At 36.8% G+C, this 20792-nt stretch overlaps 1 protein-coding gene across 1 annotated transcript in view; it reads left to right on the top strand.

Annotated features, from left to right (window-relative positions):
- The window catches only part of NAV3 (neuron navigator 3), a 248795-nt gene that overhangs the window by 139880 nt on the left and 88123 nt on the right, over window positions 1-20792 (top strand). The window contains exons 10-12 of the mRNA XM_053978007.1: window positions 1514-1622; window positions 3398-3781; window positions 7127-7246. Of these exons, the coding sequence (XP_053833982.1) occupies window positions 1514-1622; window positions 3398-3781; window positions 7127-7246 (613 nt within the window). The remainder of the gene's footprint in view (window positions 1-1513; window positions 1623-3397; window positions 3782-7126; window positions 7247-20792) is intronic.

Below are 20792 nucleotides of genomic sequence, written 5' to 3'. Positions count from 1 at the left end.
CCCACTTTTTTTTCCCATCCTGCCCAGGTGTTGATCCCGCTGTCAGTTCCATGGTGCCAAACCAGACGTTTATAGACATTAGCATCATTAAAGCACTGAAGAATTTTTTGTGAGTCATGAAATAGGCAAACATAATTTTCCAAAGGACTGTTTGGCTGCAGCAAAGTGGACAGAAGACACAACCAGGGCAGGATAGATGGGAAAACCTCAGAATGGCATTGCTGTGAAAGCTGGTTTGACATTAAGCCACAGCTGCAGGTTATGTTGGCTAGTTCAATGCATCGTTTGCCTGTTGAGGAGGAATTAAAGTTTATATAGAATTTATATGAAATAATTTATTTCCATTTAATGTCAGAAGTTGAGATTTTTCTTAGCAGCCTACATACTGTTTGGGCAATAGGACCTGACTATAGGTCAGTAAGGTCTGTCTGTGAGGTATGATGTGATTGATAGAGTCAAAAAGGAATTATTTGCACTTCAAGTTCAGCATTTTACATTTAACTCTAATACTGATGTTTCTTGCCAGCCTTCTAACAAGCAACAGATACAGGACACGATCAGAAATAAAACACTAGCCTTGAACAAATCAGAGATTTTTGTCATAGAATTTCTTTTGAAATTCTCTTGTTGTTCAAAAGTAAAATGAATTAAACTTCCTTGATCTATGAATTTCTTAGAAAACCTGCATTTCTGTTTCTTTGTGTATGACCACTGGAGGCTTCTTTGAGGTTTATGATGTTTCTCTTTTGTAACATATCATATATAACTTCTCTCCTTTTTTAAATTTATTTTTAATTGTATGAAGTAAATATTGTTCTGGATGTTCCAGGTGAAGTTCTGAAAGCCTCATTATCTGAGATATGAGACTAGCTTTTCACAATGGATCCTGAAGGCTGTTGAAACCTCTAATTGTATAAATGATGAGTGTGCTTACAGTGTTCAGATTTGTATCCCAAGCAGCGTATTTTATTTTATCCCATATGAAGAATAATGTCCCTCTTCAGGAAAGCATTACAGTACAGGAAAGATGCTTTATTAAGTGCCTTACTTGAGAAGTACTTTGAAATAGCCCGTGTTAATATTAAGTGAATGCTGAAGAGTTGTTCTAAGAGTCATCCTAGTTTTTTTTTGGAATGACAGATCACAGATTTACTGTAGCTTTTTTTCCTACTGATTTATGTAAAATGTCAAGGACTAAAAAGAGACTTTATAATATATCAAGTGGTCTGGGGTTGCATCATGCCTTGATTACAGAGGATAAAAATTCCAACAGTGTAAATCAGAGTTTCATTAATAGATTTGGGCCTTAACAGGGATACTTCGGTAGGTTTTTTTACATACCACATGTTATTTAGAAGCATATATGTGTTCTGTTAATGAAAGGATGAAGTTTTATTTTTTAAAAGATTAAGATATTTACAATCATATTTGTGCATTCTCAGCTGGATACATATGTGCACTTTATTCAACCTTATAAACTCACATGCTGAAGTGTATGCTGGTTTTCTTGCAGGGGAAGACCCTGAAACAAGAAGAATGAGAACTGTCAAGAATATTGCAGACCTGAGACAGAATTTGGAAGAAACCATGTCCAGCCTTAGAGGGACCCAGATAAGCCACAGGTATACTGGTTTTGTGTAGACTACTAAAAATATGGACCATGGGAGAGTATTACTAATTGCTGAATGAATGAGAGGCTTGCAAGGGAAAATTATCTATGACACTAAACTGCCTTAGCAACTTAAATATGACTTTAATATACTATACTGTCAAAGTGTCCTATACCATCATTCATAAAGACAATTGTTTCATACACATTTATTTAGAAGCTGATAAAATTTATTTAGGTAATTTTATAAGTAGATGTTGGGGATGAGATCAAATGCAAGGAAAAATCTAAATGTAAAAAATAAATATGTCAGCAGTGAGAAAAAGACACACTGATGCATTGTTGCAGTTTTGAGCTCTCCAGGTGTTTTTTTCCTCTCCTTCCCTTTTTTTCCCACATGAGCTCCCTTTTAATTTTGTTACAGATAAACCACCACCTTCTGATTGGTGTCTGGGGTCTCTGCTAATTTTGTAACACACAAAACATGTCTCAAGTATTCCATGGACGTGATTATTTTCAATCACACTAAGTCACGCACTTGTTTGGTGGATTTTCCACCAAAATAGTTTTCCCACAGCACCTCACATGCGCAGATTAATAAAACCTCTAGGGTCAATATTCTCTTGTTCTAATCTTGGTTAAGATACTGGGTGTTTGGCACCATTCCCACAAGTAGAGGTTATAGAATTATGGAACCATAAAATTGTTTCATTTGGAAAAGACCTATAAGATCACCAAGTCCAACCATTAGCTCAGCACTGCCAAGTCCACCAATAAAGCCTGTCCCAAAGTGTCACATCTACAAGTCTTGTAGATACTTCCAGTAATGGCAACTCCACCTCTTCCCTGGACAGCCAGTTCCAGTGTTGGTCAAACGTATCCATGAAGAAATTTTTCCTCATATCTACTGTAAACCTCCCCTGTTACAACTTGAGGCCATTTCCTCTTGTCATATCACTCATTATCTAGGGGAAGAGGCCAGTCCCTATCTGAATGCAACCTCCTTTCAGGCATTTCTAGAGTGGTAACGTCTCCCCTTAACCTCCTTTTGTCCAGGCCACTCCCTCAGCTGCTCCTCATCAGACTTGTGCTCCAGACTCTTCACCAGCTCCGTTGCCCTTCTCTGGACACACTCCAGCACCTCAGTGTCTTTCTTGTACTGAGGAGCCCAGAACTGGACACAGGATTTGATGTGTGGCCTCACCAGTGCCAAGCAGAGGTGGATAAAAATTTCCCTGCTCCTGCTGGCCACACTATTTCTGATTCAGGCCAGGATGCCACTGGCCTTCTTGGCCACCTGGGCACAGGCTGGCTCATGTTCAGCCACTGTCACCAGCACCCCCAGCTCTTTTTTTGCTGGGCTGCTTTCCAGCCACTCTGTCCCCAGCCTGTAGCACTGCATGGGGTTGTTGGGACCCAAGTGTAGGACTTGGTTCTTGGCCTTGCTGAACCTCACACAATTGGCCTTGGCCTACTGATCCAGGCTGTCCAGATCTCTCTGCAGAGCCTTCCTGCCCTCCAGCAGATCAACACTCCTGCCAAACTTTCTGTCATCAGCACAGTGACTGAGGGGGCACTCAATCCCCTCATCGAGGTCATTTATAAAGATACTAAACAGGACTGGCCTCAGTACTAAAGGCATATACAAGCATATGTATGCATATGGTGAAAGCACATATGCACAGAGAATTTTTAAAAACATATATGCTTTCCACCAGCCTTCACTTTTCTTGCTTTCTCAGGAACATAGAAAGCACAGTTCACTGACTTCTCCATTTTGTTTGGCAGCACATTGGAGACAACTTTTGACAGCACTGTGACAACTGAGGTGAATGGAAGAAGCATACCAAGCTTATCCAGCCGATCGACCCCTGTGACTTGGAGGCTGGGGCAGGCCAGTCCTCGGCTGCAGGCAGGAGATGCTCCATCCCTGGGTGTTGGTTATCCTCGCAGCAGTACAAATCGCTTCATCCACACAGACCCTTCTCGGTTCATGTACACCACCCCGCTTCGCCGAGCTGCTGTTTCTCGCCTTGGAAATATCTCACAGATTGACATGAGTGAGAAGGGAACTGGTGATTTGGACATATCCTCTGAAGCTGATGTTGGTGGCTACATGAGTGATGGAGACATTCTTGGGAAAAGCCTGAGGACTGATGACATCAACAGTGGGTAAGTAGCACTTTTTCCCCATTTGAACTAATGCATGATTGGTTGGAGTAGAAGGATGTTTCTAAAAATTTTGGCACACAAGCAGAAGTTGCATTATTTGCAATATTTAAATATACATATAAAAAAAATAAACCTCCAATCTGACAGTGATATTCTCAGCTGCCTTCAAATTCTGTTCTTCTCCTTGAACATCAAATGACTTTGCTGTAAACTTTGAGTTCCACTATTACTTACTGGAAACTTACTGGAAAATTCTGGTTGTCCTGTGAACCAGCATTTTGCATTGCTTTTCCTGGGAGGAGTCTTCTTTTGGTATTTTTATGTTTTGTTTGAGATGGTAGGTACGGCATTGGATGTAGCTGATGAAAAGCAGTTGTTGACAGCACTGACTTTCTGTTTCCACTTTAGATATTGTCTTGCATAGTCATTGTAATGGGCCTTTATAGTAGGTTTTCAACTGTGAATATCATTTGAGCAGCAGCAATATCTTTTCATAAAAGACTTGACCAGTTACTCTCTTAGTATATCCAGGAGGAAGAATCACAATTATTTTTGTTTGCTCAATCAATTAGGGTACTGCAGTTCGAGGTACTGCATTCAATGTGTTTTGAATTCAGCAATTCTTATATCAATCTAGGAACACAAGTCACTTCAGTCCTGTGTATGTTAGAACTCCTAGACCATCATTAAAAAAGAACAGCCATGTTACAGTTCTGCTTAAATTACTGTTCAGTGTTGGCATCTCAAGGCTGATTGCTGACTCGTGTAACACTATGTTAAACAGAAGTTCCATAGAGTACCTGGTCATGTCACATCACACTGCTTCACTCTATAATTTCAGAATTCTTGCAGTCAATCTAATCTCTTAGTTTGAAGTATAGCTATGATTAGAGAATAGTGGGGGATGAAATCGAGTATGATACATTCCTAAAGGCAAATCTAAGTCTGTGATCAAACTGTCTCTAGAGTAGTGTCTCATCTCAAGCACCATCTAAAGACAGATCTCTAGAAAAAGCATAATTGTAAAGAAAGCATATTCTTGTATCTCCCTGATCTACTTTTTCAGTGATCCCTGTACTGAGCACTGCTGACAACATTGTCCACAACACATCATTAATGACTGTCAAGCAGGATGCCATATTTATATATGCTAGAAAAGAGAAAATACATATGGAAAATATGATACTTTAATGTCTGAGGACCTCTTATTATAAAGGAAATATTAATGCTGTTTTAGACAGATGCACGGTTTAATTCAAAATTTTAAAAAAGGGAATCCTTTGCAGTGCCTCATGGGTTGTATTAATTAGCTTATCATATTAAAGGATGAATATAGCCATCTTATGTGACTTTGCTTTGCATCTGTAATAAGGATAACTCAATAGATACTAAGTTGCTCTGTGCTCAGTTAACATTTTTAGGTGCAGTAAATGTTAAAAACAATTTGATAAGCTCTGAAATTTCAGGATTCACTGAGGCATGTAAAGTCTTATCTCCTCTATGCCTCTTCCATTATCAGTTTAATTACTTTAAACACTTGGGGAAAAGAATGCAGCAGTAATTAGAAATTAGTGCAAGGAAGGCCTCTTGCACTTGTAAAGTCTTTCAGTACTTAGAGAAGAAAAAAAATGCATATAGTTTGGATTGCATTCAAGCCACAGCTAAATTTAATATGCAATTCTAGAGCTGTGGAATCTACTGGATAATTTAAGGCTAGCTAAATAATCTGTCAAAAAAGTCTGAATTTTGTCTTTAATAAAAAGATGAATATAATATGTAAATGTGGCTGTTAATTTACCTTTGAAAACAAATGTGAAGTTACCTTCTCCAAACACCAGATACCAAGGCTTCAGAAATACTTTGCCAAACTGCTGGCCAAATCTTCCCCATGCATTAAAACGCCTCAGATTTTTGTTGAAAATAATCAGTGGAACCCTTTGTGTTTTAATGCACTTGAGGTTGCTTTCATCCATACTGCCAGCCAGGACATGATGCCTTCTCAGACTGGAACTACCACGCAGGGCTCCACTACTGCAGCTTTGCTCTCAAGGCCTGCATCTGTTCAGCCACCCCAAACCATGTGGGTGGAGGCAGAGGCAGGTGCTCCCAGACTGCTGAGTTGGCCCTCAGGTCTCTGTCACAGATTATTTCAATTAAATCTGTTCCCAGAAGGAACCACAGGGAGAGGGCCAACAGAACAGCTGGAGTAGAAGCAGTGTGTGTGCATGCCTTGGTTTGTGCTTGGGATTCTATGTAATTACTAAAGTTAAAGGTTTGTGTGCTTGCATGCATGCTTAGACTCAAAGGTGTGTTTGTGTCGCACCATTTCATGGCTCAAGGAGAGCTTGTGTTAAAGACTGAATCATGAGTAAACTCTGGGAGATCATTTTAGCCATCAACCTAACACTGGGACTACACCTATTTCAGTATGTCTGTACTTTATTTTTAATAGGTTCGGTGAGGTACGAAATTTTTTTTCTGAATATGTGTGCTTCTATGTTCAGTGCCATACATGTGCATGGTCCTTCAAAGATAAATTTATGCTAACTTTGTTGGTAAATTAAAGTTATCAGAAAATACAAGAGGGAAACAGAAAGAACAAGAGCCTAAGAGGGAGGACAGTTTAACAAAAGATCCTTTGAGAACATAATGGAGAAGTCCTGTGGGCAAGACAGGCTGGTGATGCTGCTCCCTTGTAAGGGCCAAGACATCTCAGAGAGACAACCAAACTGTAGGTAGACATTCCAGAAATGATTGCTGGTACTTCTAATTCATAAACTTTTAATGGACCTCTAGTGAGTAAGCAGCACTATACTCACTGTTTCATTAATTAGACATGCATTATAATGTGAAGTGGTGAGAATCAAATAAAAGGAACACACATAAAAAATGTTCTTAAATATCATTGTAAGGTCTTCAGTGGATATCTCTCTCTTTCATATCTGAATAATTAGATCCCAACAGCAGGGACTATGAATTTGGGTTCCTAATTCCTTGGGTTTTTAGCTAGATCGATGTTTCTTGCACCTGGTGCTATTTTTTGGCAAAACCACAGTATTTAAAATGTGCTGTTGGACATACTTGAGGGCTTGAGTCTAAAAATATTTTAGTAAAAGAGGTTGGCCTGTAAGCCATCACAGAAAAAGGCAAATGATCCCAGAAAACAGGCAAGTACCCAATCTCCCTGTGCCGGACACATAAATTGGGAATATTTAGTATAAGTCTACCATCTAATAAGATGACCTGTACCTTAAACATTTGAATTTCACAGACCATTAACTTTAAAATGAAACATGTTGCCAGATGGCTGCATTTCCCACTGATTGACCACAAATTTATTTTCAGGTACATGACAGATGGAGGACTCAACCTATATACAAGAAGTCTGAACCGAATACCAGACCTTGCTGCCTCTCGAGACGTCATCCAGAGAGGGGTTCATGACGTGACTGTGGATGCTGACAGGTAACAGTGCTTTGCTAAGTAAAAACCTGTTTGAGCTCTATAAATATTTTGCATACTTCATACTTGCTAAAATATCATATAAGGAATAGGAAGCAAGCTTCTGAGGCTGTGAGTTTTCTGAGCACCCAAAGTAGCAAATACCACAATGAGTGGGGGGAAAAAAGCAAATTTCTCACATGGGAATGAGACTCAGGAAGAACTTTTTGTTGTAGATGTATACTAAGAAGCCCAGACCTTATTTTCAATCTTAAACTTCTGAAATGGGACATGATTTTTACAGGTTGCCTTATCAGTTGATGAGCAAAGGGAAAATTCACATGGTCTCTAGGCAGCAGACAGCTTGTGTCTGCCTGGTGACATGGTCCAAACATACATTTGGATTTGGTGGGAACTAGAACAATGGTCTTGTCCACCTGTTTTGCCCTTTGCAAGTATCAGAAGAAGGCAGGACTGGCAAGTAGTGAGAAGTGAGAATTGAGGTTCTATCCCACTGTTTGTACAGTGTGATAAAACAAACAAGTCCATCCTGCCCTTATATATGGGTGTCAGCATAAAAACATGCTCTCACTAGTATGTCTCTTTCTTTTCCTTAAGCTTAAAGTAGATTCATATTGGTGGCTTGTATCCACATCTAAGAAATTAAAATTCATAGGTCAGCTTTTGCAGAACTTGGAGCTCTCAGCACTGAGGTTTTGGTCAGACCATCATACTGATAAGGAACAGCTGTGAAATTTGGCATTCTAAAATGTTATGGGGTCAATTCGAGTGCCCTTGTTTTAAAATCAAGTTTCATTTAGGAAAAAAGAAAAAAATATTGAATCACAAAGGGGGCGAAGGGGGAAAAGGTTCATGGAGTTGTTCTGGTTTTATAAACCTGGCAAATTAGTTGACGAAGTTCTAGGATATTTACTGAGGTATGATATAAATTTTGCTTTTCACATTTTCTGATGAAAATATGCCTGTTAGGTAAGTCAGGAATAGTCTGCATTGGTCAAGCAGTGCAAGCAATGCATCAGGATAAAGGACATAATTTTCATCTAGGAAACCAGTTACTTAAAAAAGAAGGTTGCTTTAGCTGACATCAGAGCATTTGTTGACCTTGCAAAAAAACCCTATTTTAAATAGAAATTCAAATGAACATGGATAGGTTCTTTGGAATGCAAGCATTGACATGATGCAAAGACCAGCAAAAGTGTACAGTAGGTGTTTAAGAAAATAATGTGGATAGACCTCAGGCAGTAACAGAAGGAGAAAATGAGAAATGAGATGTGGGCAGGAGGGACTTTTGTGGAACTCTGTATGTGAGAACAGTAACCTTATGCTCAAAGTGAGAGAGAGGGTAGAATATTTAGAGGCTGGCAGTCATGTAATTAGAGAATGTCATGACTGCCCACATTTTTGTATGCCTCTCTTTTTTCCCTTGGAAGTGAAGTAGCTCGTCCCACCATGTAATATTCACACCCAGGTTTCAAACCACGCAGATTTCCCCTTGGGGAAAAGAAAAAACAAAGAGGTCCAAAATAAGGTTTTTTTTACTTTTTCTTAGATGCCACTCAAACACTGGATTCTTATTTGTCTTAATGAAGGTATTTGTTTGTTCTGTACAGTGTGCAGGTTCATACATATTTTGCAGAGTCTATCATCTACAAATGTGAAGTAGAACTTCAAGTAATGACTGATTTCCCTTACACAAAGAAAGCAAACTGGATTCCTATGTTTTTCTAGACCCTCTAAATGAGGTTTCATAGTATATACTATTTTAATATTCAATTAAAAGTTTTTTCATAATGCACAGGCATAAGGTATTTAAATTATGGCTATTCAGACAAATTCTGGCATTGCATGACCTTTCAATACTTTACTTTTACAAACTTAATCATTATTTGTGGATATAGGGGGGAGGTTTTTTACATATAAGTGCATGTTATTCCTTGAGAAAGCAAAACGTTGATTAGGAAGTGTAAAATGTAAATAATTTTATGAGTTCTGATGGTAATAAAACACATGCTTACCAAAACTGGTTGCAAAAAAATCTGTGATAGGTAGAAAAAATTGTTTATGATGATCTTCAAGAATGTGTGCCACATTTATGATGTGAAATCAGGGGGAAAAAGTGATAGAGATTGCTGAGACTTCGGCAGGGTAAGCTTCGGTCCTTCACAATAGTGTAGGTACCTAAGATTTCATCTGATCTCACATAGCCTTTTGCAACATTTTTTGTCTACTGTGAACAAAAAATAATAGGGTTTGTGTCACAGCTTCAAGGTATGCCTTGCCACTGGGATGATGAACTTCTGTGAAAGAGGATTATTCTCCTCACTGTCATCCCTCTATATATGTGAAGGACATATGCATTTTCTCTGTGGTATCATTAGTATAAGCCTTTATCATAACTGGCATGATCTGCCCTTGCCTTTCTGTTGTAAAGGACTCTGCTGGCATCTTTTTTCAGGCAGAAAATAAATTATATGCTGCAAATATCTGATTTACATTAGCAAGTGGAAGAGAAGTTTTGGTATTTTGCCCATTACTACAGGCAGAACATTTGCTGACAGCAATCCCATGCTCATGAAAACTCAACCTGGGTTTTTTTCTGACAACTTAAGTTATAGCTTCTGCTTATATTTTAAAACTTTTTCTCTTTGGGAGCTGGCAGTACAATATTCTTTAGAGATGTGGACTGATATCTCCAAGGGTAATGCCATTTCTGGTAAATTTGTACTTTCAGATCTTTTTCTGGATCATGTAAAAAGACAGGCAGGTCCCCATTGTGATGACACTAAATTGTTTCGAGAGCACCTGTATCTCCACATCTTCCCAAAAAGCAAAGGATTGAAGGATCTCCATGTTGGAAACCTAGCCCTAGAGAGCTCATCCCCATAATAACATTGAATTGCTCCTTGAACAACTTCATAAAAGTTAAAAGTCACAAAGTCGACATTAGCCAAGGCTTAAGTGTTGCTTGCATAAAGCACATTGATGCAGAAAGTAGTACAGCAAACTTGCTTGTTCTGGTGAAGGAATTGTAAAGGCTGGAAGGACACTGGCAGCATCAGATGTCAACAGTTGTTTCATTAAGTGTTGTTTTTTTATTTGTTTATGGGTTTTTTATTTGTTTGTTTTTGGTTTTGTTTTCTTTTTTTTTTTTAATTAAACACTTTTTTTTTTTTTAATAAATACCTATTCCTTCCAATTTACCTTGTTTCAGTTACCATAAGAAATTAATCAGAGAGGAAGATAGATTTTCTTTATCGGGTATAACATGGAATATGGCTAAGAGAGTTCTCAGTGGTATTACATTTCATTTATTGTCCTGTCTACTTCCTCTACGCTCTAGCATTTGCCTCCTGGGACTTCTAGAGGGAGTACTTGAGGAACATGCTTGGATTTCAAAGCCTTTTTCAAAGTAAGATGAGCCAAAGAGGTTAGATATAAGCACAGAGAATGAATTATGTTCTTCGGAAGAATAAGGTTTGTTGCAATGTAGGTTGTAATGTTTCCAAACCACCCTGTGATGTTCATGAAAACCGTTAAGGAAATTTAAAGTAAGCTCCACTGAGTTCAAACATTGTCCTTCCACTCCCTATACATGCAGAATTTAGTGCAGTGTGTCATAAGCCACAGCTTTCTTCACCTTCCTAAGTCAACATTGGTTGTACAATCACTTTCCCCTCACATCCCTTGAATGTAGTATTCTTTCTCTTTCACCTTTTTTTTTGGATGAAACCCAATGCTTTAATGTTTATGCTGCTTAGTGTGCTTCTATCATGACCCACTTCAGCTACTTTGCTGTTGCATTGAATCTGAGCCCCCGTAATACAGAGTTCTTATACATAAGGAGTCTCCCAAATGCTTTCACCATCTGCCATGTGTGCAGAAGATTTGGCAGTTATCTCAGACTAGCTCAGGCTGGCCTGGTTGTTCTCAGCCAAACCATAATCACCATAATACATTATTAATGATAATAAAATAATTCCAGATTTTGCCTGTAGTTTATTAGCTAACTTCCTGCATGAATGACTATAAGTCTTCTTCTGGTGTTTGTCTGAGTAGATGAGCCTTGAGTTGGAATACTGTGCTTTTGAAAAAGGAACTTTTCTAGAGTTTAATAGGCATTGATCTGGGAGCTCTGTTTCATAGGGTTGGTCGTATCAGAAAAGGCTGAGATATCATGAACAGTAAGTTGAAAATCAAAGAGAATATAATGCTTGTACACTTCTAGAAGCACATTGAAATTTCTGCTGTCATTTGGAATTTACCCCATTGGGATGTTGCTAAATGGAAGGGCATACTTTACTTTTTGTCTTTCTATCCAGATGAATCTGTGTGATGTTTGTTTCATCACTGTACTAATACTGTGTTTTCTGCTATGTGTTTCTGCAGTTTGGTATTGATGTGACCACTTTTCTGCCAAGTTGCAACTATTACCTGTTCAGTTTGCTGCTTCTGGTTGCAGAGCAGGATTTGCTATGGATAAAGGAAATGTATATGCCACAGTATTGAATTATTCACTGTGTGTACACATTCAGCCATCTACTCTTTCCTTTGCCAACATTTCAGGTCTCTCCAACACTGGGTACCTGTGTCTATGGCAATAAATACCCATCCCACAGATATGAAATAATAAATAGTAAAACACAGAAACAGATATAGGTTCTTCTTGCTGTCTAAGGCTTTCTTGGGAAAAACTGAGTTTTGCTGTAAAACTTAATTGTGTAGGGAGGCTTCCAATATCTTTGTATCTGCCTTCACCACTCAGTATGCCTGTGACCTACTCTGTTCACAGTCTAAAAAAGTCATTGTAGGTCTTAAAGTCAGCATGGTTCATATAGTTGTGTGATCTGCTATCATTTTCTTGGTTGTGATTTTATAGTATGAGTAAGTTCTTAGGATGTTGGAAAAAAATTTAAGTATCTATACCTCACTGTTTTTGCAGTTCCTATTCAAATACCTATAGAAGCCATAATTATAGAATATCTCTTGTGAAGCAATTTAAATTTTAAAGAGTTTTTACTATTATTGTTCTCTTCTATACTTTTAATCTTCTCTAATTTCTTTTCACAGCTGTTGCTGTTAACAATTCCAACCATTTACTTTTTTATTGTTCTCAAATGATCCTGCATTTTCATTGTCTCTGTGTAAATCTTTCTTTATCTTGGCATCTGCTGCGCTATCAAGAAAGTTACTACTTAGAAGTATCTATTTCAATGTCTATCCTAGCTTTTATTGTTTCTGCAAAGTATGAATGCTAAATTTTAAGTACCTAAAGCATAAATATGTGTGCATCCATGCATGAAGGGCAGAATAATTGTGTCAAAAGGAGCACTTCTGGAGTTTTGGCTCATTATGTTGTTAAGTATTCAGAATTCTTTGAGGATTAATTCCTTATTTTTGAAAGCATAATGACAAATAAATTTTTCAGTAATACAATTTTCTACAGCATTATTAATTTAGAAAGAATGTTATTTGAATTAGTATGATTTGTTTCTGGTCATGCTTTCAAAAGTCAGGATTTGGGCAACATAAAATAGGCAAAGCAACTGGACTTTGGTCTAATTTTGGGAAGTTCACCCTTCCTTACTCACTTTAAACATCTACTGTAATTGCCCATAGAACCACAAACCAAAACATGGAAACATTTACCAGCTGTGTGGTTTTAGGTTCAGACACTATATTAATATCAGTGACATAAACAAACTGCATTGTTAGTATATTAAACTGTCATGATCCTGCAACATCATGTCTGCAGACACATTTTTTTGCACCCAGCTTACATAAGAAAATCACACTCAGAACAGGCAAATGTGAATGGCAGATATTTTACCTTAAAACAAGACCAGGCTGCAAATGACAAATTAAGTTTTCTCTTTTTGAAATTTTTAGTAAGTGGAAGAAAGAGGGACAACTAGTTTCAGTTTAGATTAAAAAGAGATTACTAGAAATAAGTATTTAAATTTGTGCAGGAATACAAGAGAAGTACATTCTCATGTCATGATAAATGAGCTGAGCATATGGTTTGCTGCAGGTTTATTGAACCAAAGGCTGCCTCTTTACAGATGACACATATAATATTCTTGTAAATGTACTTTTTAAAATTAGATGGTGTGGAGCAAGGTATAAATGACATGCAATCTGTTGGCATTTCTGCTTATTTTGAAATTTGATTTAATACTTTAAAAGTATTTAAAGTGAGGCAGGATTTTATCTTTTATTAACAGATTTCTAATACTTGTCTTCAGACAAAATGTAGATGGTTTATTTTGATTGCAATCTACTTCTGAAGAGGGTATCAATGTATTTAATAAAAACTTTCTAAGACTCAGCTTACAGTTTCAGCAGCAGCAACATTTTGGTCCACCACTTTACTTCATTGTTACCAGCAAAGACTACTGTACTGCCTCTTTTTTTTTTAGAATAAAGCATGGGTATTATGATTTAAATCATTAACCAAAATACCCCAGGCTCAAATAGAAAATTCAAGAACTTGAATCTCCCATGTGATACCTACTTGATTCCTAGAGTCAAGAAACAAATTAATTTCTTTAATATGTCTCGATTAATTTGATGGCTGGAGGAAACAAATACTGTTATTTTATTCTCCTGCATGGCTATTTAAAAAAAAATCATATTGAAATTTGTAATAAAATAGCTGCAATTGATATTACAGTTCTAACATTAACAAGCACATGGTATTTTAGACAGAAGGCTCATAAAACTGGATATAAAAATATGGATTTTGATGATTTATTATTGGAGATAAAGCAGTTCATGATCCCTAAGATGTCTTTGGTTCTAAATTGCCTGAGAGATACTACTTTCTTGGTTAAATAATTTTTTTAAGAACTGTTTTTATAATAGTTGCATTCCAGACTGAGGTATTGCCTGCTTGTCAAACTAAACATATGAATTATAAAAACTTTCCAATTAACCCTTTCATGGAAAGCAATTAATTTGTAACACTATAAAAATCCTTTGCCTTGGATTTATTAGGTATAAGTTTACTTGAAATAAAATATGAAATTGGCAACTTCAGCAGACCTCTAGAACAATGAGAAACAGGTAAAAATGGAGAGCCCCATCAGGATGGGCTTTTTACACTCATGAGATGTCATGAGAAAGGGGTTAAATGTACTGTTGTTTTGTGCACCTGCACTTTCTCCTAGTTGACAGGTGGAAAAAATAGTTAAGTGAAAGGAAGAATAAATTTAGATTAAACTAAACATCTAAAGTGTGAGTGCACTTTGCTGCTCAGGCTGTAGGGCTGCTTACAGTGCACGAGAGGAAAATTGAAAGGTTTTGACTCTTTCTTTTGCAATGTGCTGCTCTTGGAGCAAAACAGTGCTGCTCTGTCCTGGGCCTCCAGGAAGGCTGCAATGGTCAATACATTTTGGAACTGAAATTGCATTGCAAGGTAACTTTATCATTAGTGGTTAAAGATAGCTGGAATCCAGATGGAAACTGGTTATGGGTTATCTATGATTAAATAAAATGAAAAGAAAGATGTCTCGAAAGCTGTGCAGGTTAAAAAACATGGGAGCTTTTTATTTTCTTTGACACAGAAGTAGACTTTGAACACTGTAGGCTGGCTAAAGAGTGAGTTCAAAGGGAGAGAGCATGCAGGGAAAGTTGGGAAGAATACCACGTAGCTGACAACCTGCCAGCCAGCACATAGAATACCCTGTGCTGCAAGCTGCCTGCTGCAGAGCACAGCATGTATTAACCTTTCCTTTTGGAAAAAAAAAAAATCCCTCCATTTGCTTATATCAACATTTTACTTATAAATCTTAATGATGTCACCTCTGAGTCTTTTGATGGAGAGAGAAAAAGACAAGCCTCCCTTATCAATCTGTTCTCCAAGTACGGTTGTGGAGGCTTCCTGCCCCTCCTGAGCCCCTTGTGACAACCTCAGCTCCACACAGGGAAATGTTTGGTGCAGCAATATGCTAGAAGTTTGTTTTCTTTTGATGTTACAGCACTAATCTCATCTGTATCTAATTGTTAAAATATTAAGTCTTCAAAGATCTCCTTTGTAAACAAAAGATTGTCAAAACAATTTAAGCAGGATCAGATGTGTAAATTTAGAGTGGAACCCTCAATGAATACTACAGAAGTTTTTATTGCAGAAGGATACAATATACTTACAATTCAAACCTGCTTAGTGGACTGTATAATCTAAAATACGTTATTTTAAGGAGATTTTAAAACCAGATTTACCTAATTAAATTTACCATAACGAACAATAAACTTTTAATCTCTTACCTGTATGCATTAGCTTTATTTTTTGATGTGCTAAATTTTCCCTTTTATTCCTTTTGAATGCCTTACACTCTAGTATGTTTCATACTGCAGAACAGAATGTAAAATGGCTGCTAACTCTATCAACTGCTGTGAATGTATCCGTATGTGTATGTGAATGAATCCATAAAAAAACAAAAATTGCTTTACTGCAGTTTAAATACATGGATAGTGTTGGAAATAATTGCATTGCCCTGGGAAGTACAATAACTGTTAAAACAGGTGTTTGTCATTCTTCAAAGTGTTTTATCTAGAAACAAATCTTATTGATATAAGCTAGTGGCTTTTATGTTTAAATACCCAACAGTTTTTGATCAGACACTAGGTATACTGATCTAGAAGTGAAATTAGGGTATTTCAAATGGATAGGATTTCAACCAGTTTCTGGAACAGAAACTACAGAGTCAGAAAACACTAAGTTATGTATTGCATATCTTCTGAGAATTTATCAGTGAACAGATTCGTACTGATAGCCAGGACATAAAAGCTGATTGTTTTTATTCAAACTGAAAATGCACATACAATTTTAATAGCATTGTGAACTTCAGGAACAAGATATGAAGAATAAAGGTACTTCATTTTTTAAAATCAAGCCTAGGTCTTTCTCTAAGATATTTATTTACTGATTTAAATACTAAAGTAGACAAATTTAATGAGTGGTCTGCATATGGGGTGACTGGAGGACATGTACTGCTTTCTGAGAAGCCAAAGATCAGCAAAGGTGTGTAATCTTCATGATTCATGAGCCACCGTCTGGAAGCCCTTATCTCTGTCGACCAGCACATCACTAGACATCTAGCTTCTGGGTTATATAAAGATGAAACATAACTTTTGAAAAATTAAGAAAAGAAACCTAATTTTTTTTCTCTTAAGTTTAAATAAAATAAATTCTAGTAGAGCACTGCAGTGAAGTGACAGCCTGTCACCCAGGGATAGTTCCTTAGTAGAAGGAGTTATCTTTCAAGGTTTTTTAGAATGATTTTCCCTAAAATGGAGTCTTTCTCTAAACATCAAATTTATTGAAAGAGAAATTGGCATGCTTTTTTAAGGCTGAAGAATTATTCTTTTTTCTCTTTGAGTTAAAATCTTTCCCCTTCATGAAAAGAGTTGACTCAGTGTGCTACTTATAACCCAAACGTTCTGATGCATAGTAAATAACTGAATTGCTCTATTTTACAAATCTTTTTTCCTTTGTTCAGTACAGAAAGAAATGTATGATCCCTTCTTTAGTACATCTTCCTTTCTAAACATTTAAATTAATGATACCAGCCATACTCTTGAGAAATGGATTCATATCAAGTGTATAAACTCAATGCAAAATCATGTAGGAAAAATAATTTTATGTATTAAAAATAATATATGTTGACAACAGTAATTTAGAGCCTTCCAGATAAGTTTTGAAACTTCATATCCTAACAAGATTTTCAACATCTTTCCCTAAACAGCTTATTTTCAGTAAAATTATCCACGTATTTTCTTTTGAAATGAATCTGTTGGATTGGAAATGTTGGAAACTTTTAAGATGACCAGACTTGTGTGTGTGTGTGTATGTCATTCCAGCAAGCCGCTGAATTGTAGAGTAGTGGTAAGTGAGCCCCAATAACTCTGAATCAATTTCTGCAGCTTTCCACTGTGTAAGGCTGTAAGAACAGCCTACATTACAGAAAATTGATGATAGATAGTTTATTAATTTCAGATTGCTGCCTTGGTGATGTTTTGTCAGATTCTTGGACTTACTGCAGCTATTTGGTCCAAGTCAGCACAAAGGCAATAAATATTGAAGGTAGCTGGTCAGCAATGTAATTTTAGTCCTCAATCTGTAGTGGGTTTGACTAATGCTTATTGAGGTAACCATAACTGTTTCCTTGACAAGTGCTCCTTTCCTTTAACTAGCCACAACTCTGCTACAAGGGAGAACTGAATAATGTGATATTTGCTGTCTTAAAGCTGCAAGGAAATTCTCCTATTTCTGCTACCAGTTTCTGAAAATCCACCTTCTTGTATTTGAGTAGCAGCTTTGTGGGTTTTGTTCCTGGTATTTGCAAGGAGAAGCTGGGATAAAAGCCGGAGATAAATCCTAAGAAGACTAATCCAAATTAAGTATCTCACATCTGGTTTTATAGGATTTTTATTTGAAAACCTGAGCCGGGTTATCAAGAAACAGGTACCATCTAAAAAGACAAAATAGGAAAATTTAGGCAAAATAAATAAGAATCTTTTGATTAAAAAAAAAATGAGAATTCTAAGCTAATAATTTCAGGATGGCTTGCACTATGGAGGTTGAAAAGCTATAAATAAAAATAGATCTTCAGAGGACAGTGTTAAATCTTTACATGTTTACTATTCATCTTCTAGGCAAACAGAAATGCTTCTGAAAGAACTTTAAACAACTGAATCTTTCCCAGTTAATTGTTTTCTATGTGACCTTTAAATGTTTTTCCAAAATACTGTTTGCAGAAGCATTCCATAATGTAGAAATTATGTCAAATGTGTTGTCAGGTCTTTCTGAATGGCACATGATTAGATTCAGGAGCTGAATGCTTAAGCTGCAGATTTAGCAAATTACATTCTCTTTTCATTTGACCTTCGAGAATTTCCTCAAGAGAAATTTGTGGATTAATGTACAAGTCATAGAAAGCCATATCTATTTAAGGAAACTCAGTTAGACATGAATGTTACTCTCCTTCCCCTGTATTTTTCTATTTCTGATAGGAAAATAAACCCCATTATGTTGAACAGCTATGACTTTAGAAGATGTGGAACGGTCTGATGAGAATATTGTGGGTCTCTAAAGTATTTACACAGCCCAACTTTTGCTATACGTATTTTACTACTCAGTCCCAGTGAAAAAGATGAAACCGCTCCTACACTTCCTCTCCAGTGCATATCCTACATGCAATACTGTATTTGCCATTCAGAGCTTTCCAAAAAGGATTTTATTAGCACACTCTAAATACTCTTTACACATCACCAAAATGATTTAGTGCTTTCTTTAGCAGTTCTTCAAGATGAGTTTATGTTAAAAGGGCAGTCAGAAAGTGACCTGCTGGCTGGGCTAAACCAGAAGCAGGAAGCTTCCAAAGAGACAGCAGAGAAGGGCCTTCATCATCAAGAGGAGGCAAACTATTACTAATTATGTATCAAAGCAGAATTACCATACATCTCCTAACAGCTCAAGGTCCTCTAAAGAGACTGCTGAAACCGTGCATAAAAGATATCAAAAGGGTACTGAGGAGACTGCTGTTCTCAACCATGTTCATAGCATAACAGGCACAGTGTCTGTGCCTGTGTGGCTGCCCTTCTGCTCTGGTTAGTGTGCCAGCAACATTAGGCCCTGCAATATCATAATTCAACTCAATTGGGTTATTATTATATAGGCTGTTGACTAAAAAAAAAAAAAAAAAGCAAGTATGTATTTTGTGTTTGGCTTCAGCATGGATGCTTTGACTTCTTTTAAAGCAACATGATTGGCCTTTTGTTGCAGAGGATGTTGGCTGGGTGCAGAGAGAGTCCTAAGCATCCCTGCAACGCTCCTGGCGGTTCAGAGGGGCCTATGAGCTCAGCAGAGGTGATGTGGTTCCCTGAGCTTCATGCCTCAGCACTTGCCAGTTGTTACATGTAGCCAAATTATTGTAGAAGGACCCTTTGTGATGCTCTCAATTGCAAAAAACATTTCATTAATTGCCAGTTATCCCCAGACTGTGGAAATCCAGACATGGCCTAGAGGCATCAACGTATTCTATGTGCAGCTGGGACGGAACAGGGAGTTTAACCTGCAGTAGTTGAGTGTGTAAAACTCAAATGTAAGTACATGAGGAGAACTGTATTAAGTCTAGATAAATCACTGCTTATTGAGTCAGGAATGGAAAGACATTTATCACAATAGTACTTCCAAGTAATATCCTCTAGTGGAAAAAAAATTTACTGATAGTTTTTCTTTGTGCTACAGTTTCAAAGTTCTTTGATACATATTTAGCTGCCAGTTTGTAATAAAGGCTCCAGTTTCATCAGGACTTCATCCAAGCCCTAGGAATCAGCTGGCTTCTTATTCTAATCAGAGTAGGATCTCATGAAGCTAATATCAGAGGCTCTATAAAAATGTATGGTAGCAACAATTTTTAAGAAAAAATACATAATTGAAGGTGTGGTGTGTAATACGTTGCAGTCTTTATACATCAATTCACTTTAATGCTTTAATTTTCCATTGATTAAACAGGGATAGACTTTTTTGGTTTCCCAATATATTTTCATTTTTGTGTTGTTAAACGGCTTATTTTTGGCAGAGAAAAAAATATTTTTTTTGGACAAGAACATATAGAATCATTCATGCATTTCCTGAAAGCTAGTATTATGTTAATGTTTCTCTATGAAGCTCTTCCATCTGCTATTTTTCTGTAAATTTCAAGAGAAATCTTAGAAAAGTTGTTTTGTTTGTTTGGGGTTTTTTGGGGTTTTTGTTTTTTGGTTTTTTTGTTTTGTTTTGTTTTGGTTTGGTTTGGTTTGGTTTTTTGCCCTTTTTTTGTTTGTTTGTTGGGTTTTTTTTTTGTTTTTGGGTTTTTTTGTTTTTTTTTTTTTTTTAATTGTCACTGGTAAAGCAAGGATTTCTTAAGAAAAAACTTTTTTCTTGTTGGAGAAGGATTTATAAGCAGTTACCTCAGTTATTTCTGAATTACTGCTAATTTAAAGTTAGACCCCTCTTCCTTGATGGGTTTCTCTTCCTAGTGCTGATTTTTTCTTCTGGTATTTTTATAAAAGCCTTCTGTATTCCCATTTGGGTAGCATTACTTCACGATGCTTCTTCTCTGGTATTATCTCTTGCCTGCAAGACTTGTCTGAGGCCATATTACTAATTGGTTTCCTCCCTAGTTTTCTTTTACAAGAAAGGGCTTTTTTAACCTTTGGACTTTTAACTCACTTTGGTAATTTCTTTTTCCTTACATTTTTCCTTTTGAAGCAGTATTGAATTCCATTACACCTCCTGGGGTGTCTTTTAAGTTTGACTAGCTGTCCTGTATTCCAGTAGTTGTGTTCTTTGGGTTTTTTTGCATTTACAGCTAGTTTCATTCTTATACTCAACGTCAGTTGGTTTGGTTTGCTTGTTAGTTTGACCAAAGAAAAATATACCAAGCTCTTTCCTCTAGTTGCACCTTTCTAGGATAGACTATAATTCAAAATAGACTCTGATTCTCCATCTTAATAGGTATTTGATTCTATTAGTTACTCAGCAATTAGCTATAGGCCTTTCCATAGT

This window comes from Vidua macroura, chromosome 5, assembly GCF_024509145.1.
Source record: "Vidua macroura isolate BioBank_ID:100142 chromosome 5, ASM2450914v1, whole genome shotgun sequence".
Lineage (NCBI taxonomy): Eukaryota > Metazoa > Chordata > Aves > Passeriformes > Viduidae > Vidua > Vidua macroura.
This window is presented reverse-complemented; position numbering and strand designations above follow the sequence as displayed.